Source organism: Coenobita brevimanus, chromosome 84, assembly GCF_032717465.1.
Source record: "Coenobita brevimanus isolate Jiangsu-jjx chromosome 84, ASM3271746v2, whole genome shotgun sequence".
Taxonomy (NCBI): Eukaryota; Metazoa; Arthropoda; class Malacostraca; order Decapoda; family Coenobitidae; genus Coenobita; species Coenobita brevimanus.
In genome coordinates, this window is record NC_137037.1 from 2,532,361 (window position 1) to 2,542,360 (window position 10,000).

The 10,000-nt window shown below is 39.3% G+C and overlaps 1 protein-coding gene across 1 annotated transcript in view; it reads left to right on the forward strand.

The window, feature by feature from the left end:
• The window catches only part of LOC145410016 (uncharacterized), a 4,382-nt gene extending 795 nt beyond the window's left edge, over positions 1-3,587 (forward strand). Inside the window, exons 3-5 of the mRNA XM_080280237.1 lie at positions 955-1,088; positions 1,541-1,790; positions 3,427-3,587. Of these exons, the coding sequence (XP_080136363.1) occupies positions 955-1,088; positions 1,541-1,790; positions 3,427-3,587 (545 nt within the window). The remainder of the gene's footprint in view (positions 1-954; positions 1,089-1,540; positions 1,791-3,426) is intronic.
• Positions 3,588-10,000: the final 6,413 nt, after the last annotated feature.

A 10,000-nucleotide genomic window follows, 5' to 3' on the forward strand; every position in this document is an offset into this window, starting at 1 on the left:
TGTGTGTGTGTGTGTGTGTGAGAGAGAGAGAGAGAGAGAGAGAGAGAGAGAGAGAGTGTGTGTGTGTGTGTGTGTGTCTGCGCGGAGGGCAGTAGGGCGTAAGACTTAAGGACATAGCGAAGAAAACTGAACTTAATGATGTGTGTGTGTGTGTGTGTGTGTGTGTGTGTGTGTGTGTGTGTGTGTGTGTGACCCAAGTACGCACTTTTTCGAGTGTAATATTAAAACAGAGCATGATTTTGTAAACATGCTTCTTATTTTGGGCAGTCTTTCATGGAACACCCAAAACTGTTAGATGGAATTAACTTGCATTGTAAATTCAAAAGTGAAAAAGTTACTACATGACAATACTGTGATACCAACTCTAACGTATGGAAGTGAAGCTTGGACGTTGTTGGAGGGACACAAGTCAAGAGTGAGAGCAGTGGAAATGAGTTATTGGAGAGGAGCCTATGGAGTCACATGGAGAGGCAGACTAACAAATGAGGAAGTGAAGGAGCGTTGTGGTGTGGATGTGGATGTGATAGGAAGCGTTAGGAGAAACACACTGAGGTGGTCTGGCCATGTGAAGAGGATGGAGAGTGAGAGACTGAGGAGAAGAGTGTATGTGAGTGAAGTGGAGGGGGAGAGAGGGAGGGGGAGACCAAGGATGAGATGGAGGGATGAAGCGGAGAGGTATATGAGAGAGGGGGCTGTGAGCTGGGAACGGGGCAGTGAAATGGCGGGGGACAGGGTGACTTGGAGGCGATTTGTTTGTGGCCACTTCGTATGGGATTAAGGCGTCTGGCAATAGACAGATAGATAGATAGTAAATTAAAAAGCGTACAGTAGCCAGCAACGACACGGAAAGTTTACATTTTCTGTTCATCACCTGCTGCACAAATTATAGTAAAAATCTGGGGCTTCTCTGCACCTTAGCACTCTCCTTACCTCTCCCTCTATCCGTCCCCACAGACCTGCCGGACGAGAGGCCTGTGATCAGCGGTGTAAACAAAGCGTACCAGCTTCATGAGGATGTAAGGGCCAACTGCACCTCACCGCGTTCTCAGCCTCCCGCTGATCTTACTTTCTACATCAACGATCAGCCCGTGAGTTGAACTGTTTTAATATTTGTACTCTAATATTACCTTCCAACAACATCCAAATGTATGCAGTAAGTACAGACATTTGTACTATCACGATAAAAGGTTCAGCTAGACCTCTTCGTCGGCTCTTATGTTACGTGAAATACATTGATGTGATGCCGAGATGAAACACACGACAAAAGGGTTTGAAAAGGGGTTTGAAATGGAAGGAGAGTCTCTGAATGTGAAATATTTGCAGAGTGACAGGTTTCATTATGCCATTAGATCGGTGAAACACGTCAAAGAAGACCTCGAAGCTATCCCACCGTTGCAGGTCTGGACGATGTGAGACGATGGTGTAGTTGTGATGTTTCCTCTCGGATTCATGTGAACTGATGACGAGGCGGCCAGTGCTGTTGCCTTCCCCGTGAGCGTTTTATTCATTATCAACAATCCCTGACTTCACCCCCTGGCAGGCTGACCCCTCCTGGCTGCGGCACTACCCACCGGTGGAAGAGGGTGAGAGCGGGCTGGAGACGGCCATGTTGGGCTTGGTGTTCCCTCTATGGCCTCGCCTGGTGCGTCGCGGTCCAGCCCACCTCAAATGCACCGCCGCCATCCACGACAAGTACTGGGAGAGCAGCGTGGTTACCCTGCACACCGATATTCCACTCCAGGCGTCTATATTGGAGGAGAGAGCAGCAGCAGCAGCAACAGCAGCAGCAGGTCAGTTTGGTCTACCCTGACGGACATCCCCAGTGTCTTTCAGCGGTGTTGAAGGCCAGATGTAGTTAGATTGTAGGGCTGGTTTGCTGGTTTAGGTAGTATCCAGAGACAATAATTTTTACACCACAGTCTCTCTGGTATCCTACTTGTGAAATTGGTTCTGTTCGTCGTCTGGTGAAACGAACCCCTTACAGATAATCTACACAGTTTCTCAACCACATTTACATCATTCAACCCATCTCTACAGCGGCGTAGTACTGGGGGGAAGGGGAGGAGAGTAAAGGCCCCCGAATCCCACCCTTAGTTCCCCCATTGATAATTATTTAATGTATGCTGTATGTTGTGAAATTGATCTGAAATTCTTTTAAGACATACTGTAGTGGATCTAGTGCCACTCCCCTCCCCAAGTGTCCCCAGAAGAATAGGGTTTGGCTCCATCTTTGTCCCCCCCATATTGGATAGTTGGTTATGTCGTTGCTTCACTAGTGTCACTTCATTTTTTACATACTAAAAATTCCTAACCCTTTTCAGCTCAGTTGAAGGCTGTGTGTAGTCTCGCAGGAGGTGGATTTGGCTAGTAATCAAGGAGACTCATTCCTGCCTAATAACAAAGGCTCATCAGATTTCTTGGCACCACGATTTTAATATTTACCATTGTGACAGAGGCTCAGTTGTGTAAGATCAAAAGGAAACCCACCAAACAAAGACGCCTTCTTCATTTGATTCATTGGATTATTGCTGATGCATGATGACCAGTTTTACGTAGAAGGGACCTGTCATAGCCATTTTTTTTCTTTTTTGGCTATCAGCTGACGATGTTATTAAGCCCATGAGATGCATTTCGAGGTGGATGAGTTAGATAACCTTCACTAACCAATCTAGCACCAGGAATCTTGCCCAAGTTGACTAGAGTAGGTAGCAAAGGAAGACATTCCGAGCGAGCAAGGTTGTATTTTTGGCCTTTTTTCGGCTACATTTGGCTCCTTTGGGGAGAAAATTATTGTTACCAGTAAAGGCGTTTTTCATGACGTCTTCAGAAAGGCACAACACCCAATAATTGGCATAATTCATGAAAATAAATTAAACAAAAAAAGATTGGTGCTCTCTTCTTGCCACCTGGAATTTTGGGGGGTGTTTTTTTTGGCAAGATTTGACTCTTTATTTCGAAAAAAAATTATATACCATTGGAAGGCAGTTTTCCTGACACTTTTAAAATGGTATGACATGCCAAGATTCTTCAATAGGTAAAAGAAAGGCAGGAAAATTTTACAAACCATTTGGGGCAAGATTTTTACGCTCCAAATTTCCACTGAGATAAAATATTCTCTCTCGCTTCGCTCGCTCGAACAGTGCTATAGATTTTTGTGTAAGAATTGATACACCTCAGCACATAATGGGGGCGATTTGTTTGTGGCCACCCCTTTATGGGATTAAGGCGGCTGGCAAAAGATAGACATAACTGATTTTTTCTTCCTTGTGTCACGGTACAGGGTGTGTGTGTACAGCGTGGTGGTGGTTGAGGTTGGGGGTGATGGTGGGGTTGTGGGTACAGCATTAGGACCTGCCCCTCCCCATTTCAACTCCCCGCCCTTCCCCCACCCCTACAGCCATCGCCCTACCCCTCACACCCCTGCAGTAGAGAGGAAGAATGGACAGGAAGACGAGGCCGATGGGAGCCGAGCGGGAGAGTATGGATACTGTGTGATAATATTCGGTGAGGGAGCCAAGAAGAGCATTGAAAACTTTGTAGTATCCTCGCTGGTTGAACGACGATGTGTGAACGTTTGTGAACAGTGAAGGAACTATTGAAAGGCTTGCAAAACTCAGTGGTATCTTTGCTGATTGAACTTTACTGAACAGCGATACATTGAGAGTTTTGTGATCAGTGAAGTAACAATGAAAATACTTGCAGAACTCAGTGATATCTTTGTTAACTGAACTTTGCTGATCTGCGATGTTTTGAAAGGTTTGTGGTATATATGTGTGTGTGGTAATGCAAGGCCGATAACCTGTAAAAATAATAATAATAATAATAATAATGATAATAATAATAATAAAGCCTACATCCTTCTGGCTTAACTATGAGGCTTGGGTGGTTTGTGATAAATACGATGCCAGAACAACGAACAGTATTACCAAAAAGAAAAGAAAAAAAAAGAAAAAAAAAATGTGTTCCTTGGTGATTGAACTACATTATCCTGAACAGTTTGCGATGTAGACGGCGACGTGAGGAGTACAAAGGAATACAAAGGAATGCAAAGGAAAGCAAGTGGCATCAGAACTTGTGGTCCTTTCGAGGCTGTTTGTTGAAAAGACGATGATGGCCGTGTCTGATTTTGTGAGCTGGAAGAAGGAGGAGGAGAAGAAGAAGAAGGAGGAGGAGGAGGAGGAGGAGGAGGAGGAAAACAGCAACAATCCTCGCCCCCCTCACCAAATCCTCCAGCAGAAACCGACAGGAAAAAGTGCGAAGGACCTCTATGCAACGTAGAAAAACCGCCGAGGAAATTTGACAGGAAAGAAGGAAATAAAACAATGGTGTGTAAAAACTTGCAGTGAGTATGGATAAGGTTGTGTGTGTGTGTGTGTGTGTGTGTGTGTGTGTGTGTGTGTGTGTGTGTGTGTGTGTGTGTGTAGGGTGGTTCATATATAGCGCTGCCCTTTCACTCCTGCTGGCTGATTTTTTGTGTGCGGAGCGGAGACGGCATAGCGTTATCAGTGTCTACCCTGCCTCATTTATTCATTTTCTACTTCTCTTGCCACTCTCACGCCCACACCAGCAGATTGAGCCGTGTTATCAGTGTCTATCCAGCATCATTTATTCATTTCCTACTCCTACTGCCACATTCACGCCCACACCAGCAGATTGAGCCATGTTATCGTGTCTATCCAGCATCATTTACTCATATCCTACTCCTACTGCCACACTCACGCCCACACCAGCAGACTGAGGGAAATTATCAGTGTCTATCCAGCATCATTTATTCACTCCCTACTCCTACTGCCACACTGACGCCCACACCAGCACACTGAGCCATCCCCAGAACACAGGGTATGGCCAGGTGAGCTGTGTCGTGTATAATATGAATAAAACGACAGGTGTTGATTGCTCTGTAATTGCTCAGGTGACGAGAAGTATTATAGACGTGAAACAGGTGGTGTGGCCATGTGGAGAGGATGGAGAGTGAGAGACTGACAAGGAGAGTGTATATGAGTGAGGTAGAGGGGGGAAGAGGGAGGGGGAGGCCTAGGATGAGATGGAGGGATGGAGTGGAGAGGTATATGAGAGAGGGGGGTTTGAGCTGGGAGCAGGGCAATGAAATGGCGGGGGACAGGGCGACATAGAGGCGATTTGTTTGTGGCCACCCCTTGTGGGATTAAGGCGTCTGGCAATAGATAGATGAACAGCTCGTGGTGTAATTGCTCCCTGAACTGCAATAGTCCGTTTATTTTCGCCTGGCATAGACCCCTAACCCCTCCCAGCCCTGTTGATGGCCAGGTGTAGTCAGACCGGAAGCTTGATTTGACTAGTAACCAAGGAGATTCACGCCTACAGGAGAGAAATTACCCAGTCACAGGCGTTCAGTAGTTTGTTCATGCCAATAGGACGATATATGAACATTCTTGAACAGTTTTTTTGGCTTTTGCGTTGATTTGACTAGTAACCAAGGAGATTCATACCCACCTCAGTCGTGGATCTCTCTCTCTCTCTCTCTCTCTCTCTCTCTCTCTCTCTGTCTATCTATCTATCTATCTATCTACCCATTTATATTATATCTACTTGTCTATCTATATATTTTTTATTTACTCCTCTCTTTCTCTCTCTCTCTCTCTCTCTCTCTCTCTCTCTCTCTCTCTCTCTCTCTCTCTCTCTCTCTCTTTGAATCTCTTTTATAATGGTGTAGTGGGACTGGAGGGTAATTTTGACTAGTAACCAAGGAGACTCAACCCTACCTCAGAACTCTGGATCCGGCGATATTGGGATGATTTAAGCAACACATAAACGATGGTATAAAAAGCAAAATAAATCGCTTAGGAAGAGGTCTTAGGGAGCTTCCTTAATGGTGATTTTAGAATGGTAACATAAGAAGAGGACGGCAAGGTGTAATAAGCTAAATAAATCGCATAGGAAGAGGTGTTAGGGGGCTTCCTTAATGGTGATCTTAGAATGGTAGCATAGAAGAGGACGGCAAGGTGTAATAAGCAAAATAAATCGCTTAGGAGGAGGTGTTAGGGGGCTTCCTTTATGGTGATCTTAGAATGGTGACATAGAAGAGGACGGCAAGGTGTGATAAGCAAAATAAATCGCTTGGGAAGAGGTGTTAGGGTGCTTCCTTAATGGTGGTCTTAGAATGGTAACATAGAAGAGGACGGCAAGGTGTAACAAGCAAAATAAATCGCTTAGGAAGAGGTGTTAGGGAGCTTCCTTAATGGTGATTTGGTAACAGAAGAGGACAGCAAGGTGTAATAAGCTAAATAAATCGCTTAGGAAGAGGTGTTAGGGAGCTTCCTTAATGGTGATTTGGTAACATAGAAGAGGACAGCAAGGTGTAATAAGCTAAATAAATCGCTTAGGAAGAGGTGTTAGGGGGCTTCCTTAATGATTTGGTAACATAGAAGAGGACGGCAAGGCATAATAAGCAAAATAAATCGCTTAGGAAGAGGTGTTAGGGAGCTTCATTAACTGAGAGAAGGCGGAAGTCATAATACTTTTTTCCCTAAACAGACCAACAGTTTGGGAAAAAAGTTATATTTTTTTACCCTTACATATATTTCCAGCCCCTTCCCGTTCAGTTGATGGCCAGGTGTAGTCAGACTAGGGGGCTTGATTTGACTAGTAACCAAGGAGACTCATCCCTAGCACATTCAGGGCCATCGAATTTCATGCAAAGGGAGAGGTGGCCAGGTCTCGGATGAAAAAAAAAAAAAAAAGCATGTGTTAGAATCCCAAGGTGTGCGTGTGTATGTGTGTGTGTGTGTGTGTGTGTGTGTGTGTGTGTGTGTGTGTAAGTGTACCAAATCCTACACCTCTGCTACACACTGAGGCTGTCCCAGGTACATGTGTTGCCAGCTGTACATGCAGACGCAAAATTTCGCCTGTCGTTTCACCTTTCACGCTTCTCCTTTTCCTCTCGTGGTTAATATTTCTAAGATAAGAGAGTCTGGAGACCAAAATTCGCCAAATATTACACCTCACAGACTCGCACTACTTATTTCCTCTGTTGGCTATTATTACTAAGCTGGGAGAGGCTTGGTATGTTTCTCTGTCCATACATACTTAAGTCTACCTAATATTTTATGTCTTCTGCATTCCATTTTCTTCAGTCGGTCAGTATGTTAAGCTGAGAGAGGCTTAGTATATTTCTCTACACAAAGATGTCTAATATTTCCCGTCCTCTGCATCACATTTTCCCCTGTCGGTCATTATGTTAAGCTGGGAGAGGCTTAGTATGTTTCTCTACCCAAAGATATCTAATATTTCACGTCCTCTGCATCACATTTTCCCCTGTCGGTCATTATGTTAAGCTGAGAGAGGCTTGGTAGGTTTCTCTGTCCATACATAGTTAAGTCTGCCTAATATTTCGCGTCTTTTTTGCATTCCGTTTTCTTCTGTCGGTCGATATGTTAAGCTGGGAGTGGGTGTGTTTCTCTGTCGTGGGTATGTTTCTCTGACAACAACTACTTGAGTCTATGTAACATTTCCTGTCTTCTGCCTCGCATTTTCCTCTCTTGGTTAATATTCCTAAGCTGAGAGAGACTTGGTATGGTTCTCTGCCCTTGGATAAGCCTATATACTTACGTTTGCCCCAAATTTTCCGTCTCTGCATCTCATTCTCCTCTCTTGGTTAATATTCCAAAGCTGAGAGAGGTTTGGTACGTCTCTGTCCATAGATGATTCCCTCTGATATGATGCGTTAGGGAGGAAAAATACCGTCTCTTCATTTTTAAAAGTCTCTCCTAAAAATCAATTGGAGTTTTAAAAATGGATCTTGAAATAGGGTTACCTGCTCTCCCTAATTAAATCCTCCACCTGTTTATTTTATTTACTTCCAGCCTTATTATTTTCGAATCAATTTTTATTTTCTTTTTCGTATATTTTTAAGCTGTGATTTTTTTTTTTTTTTTCTGGGGGGCCGCTTGAGATGTATTTTATTTTCGTCTTTCTTAGGAATTTTACATAACCTTTTATATTGTTATTAGTGTCCTTTCTGGATTTATTATTATTATTAGTAGTAGTAGTAGTAGTAGTGGTAGTAGTAGTAGTAGTAGTAGTAGTAGCGCTAGTGATAGTCACAGTGAGAGTAGTTTCCTTGGGGGAAGCAGCCTAGGTATATAGATATAGATAGATTATTATTATTATTGTTATTATTATTATTATTATTATTATTATTATTATTGGTAGTAGTAGTAGTAGTAGCGCTAGTGATAGTCACAGTGGGAGGAGTAGTAGTTTTATTATTATTATTATTAGTTTTATTATTATTATTATTATTATTATTATTATCATTATTATTATTATTATTATTATTATTACTATTATTATATACCAAACCTATTCATAATTTTCCTAACCAAAGAAGCTCAGTGAAGGGTAATAGTAGTAATATCCGCATGAGTATTAGATTCATGCATAGTCTGGGGGCATTTCCTCGATATTCACCAAAAATTATGTAACCCAATGTAATATTAAGTTTATGTAATATTTAATGTCTTTTTGTACCCTGCTGTACTCTTTTCACTGTAACTTGGCCTAAAATTGACATCCCTATTTTCAGTACTCCGGTGACAATCACTATTATTATTATTATTTATTATTATTATTATTATTTATTATTATTATTATTATTATTATTATTATTATTATTATTATTTATTATTATTATTATTATTATTATTATTATTATTATTATTATTATTAATATTATTTTATTATTATACTAGTCACGAAGAAGTGGTATGACGTAGAGCCATAGCATTATCTATCATATTATTATTATTATTATTATTATTATTATTATATTATTATTATTATTATTATTATTATTATTATTATTATTGTTATTATTATTATTATTATTATGCTTGTCACGAAGAAGTGCTATGGATATGTTGAGCCATAGTGTTATCTTTATCATATTATTATTATTATTATTATTATTATTATTATTATTATTATTGTTATGTTAGTCACGAGGAAGTGCTGTGAATATGTAGAGCCATAGCACCATCTTTATCTTATTATTATTGTTATTATTATTATTATTATTATGAATATTTTTATTATTACTATTATTATTATTATTATTATTATTATTATTATTATTATTATTACTGTTAATATTATTATTATTATTATTATGTTAGCCACGATGAATTGCTTTATCATATTATAATTATTATTATTATTATTATTATTATTATTATTATTATTAGTTATTATTATTATTATTATTATTATTATTATTATTATTATTATGAATATTATTATTATTACTATTGTTATTATTACTGTTAATATTATTATTATTATTATTATTATTATTATGTTAGTCACGATGAATTGCTTTGGATATGTAGAGCCATAGCATTATCTTTATCATATTATTATTATTATTATTATTATTATTATTATTATTATGCTAGTCACGAAGAAGTGCTATGATGTAGAGCCATAGCATTGTCTTTACCATGGAGCAGCGTGGTATAGACTGAGACAATACTCAATTTAGACCAAGTTAAGTTGAAAGGCGTTTAGCGATACAGAGAATGACAAGCGGTAAGGAGCTAGACACCGAATATTCTGTAGCCAAATGTAATATTAATGTGCTTCTGTAATACTCCATGTCTTTTTGTACTGTGCTAATAATACAAAGACTTAGAGACAGACCTTTGTATTATTTTGTAACGAATTTATTTACCAAACACAGATACGTTTTTATTTATTTATTTATTTATTTATTTATTTATTTATTTTATTTGGTTATTTCCAATTCCTTATTTTTTTTTATTTTTCTTTTACATTTATTTACTTATTTTTCTACTGATTTATTTATTTGTTTCCTTTTTTGTTTATTATTTATTTTATTTATTTGTTTATTTTATTATTATTATTTATTTATTTATTTATTTTATTCATTTATTTTATTGTTATTTATTATTTATTTATTTATTATTTATTTATTTGTTTATTATTTATTTATTTATTATTTATT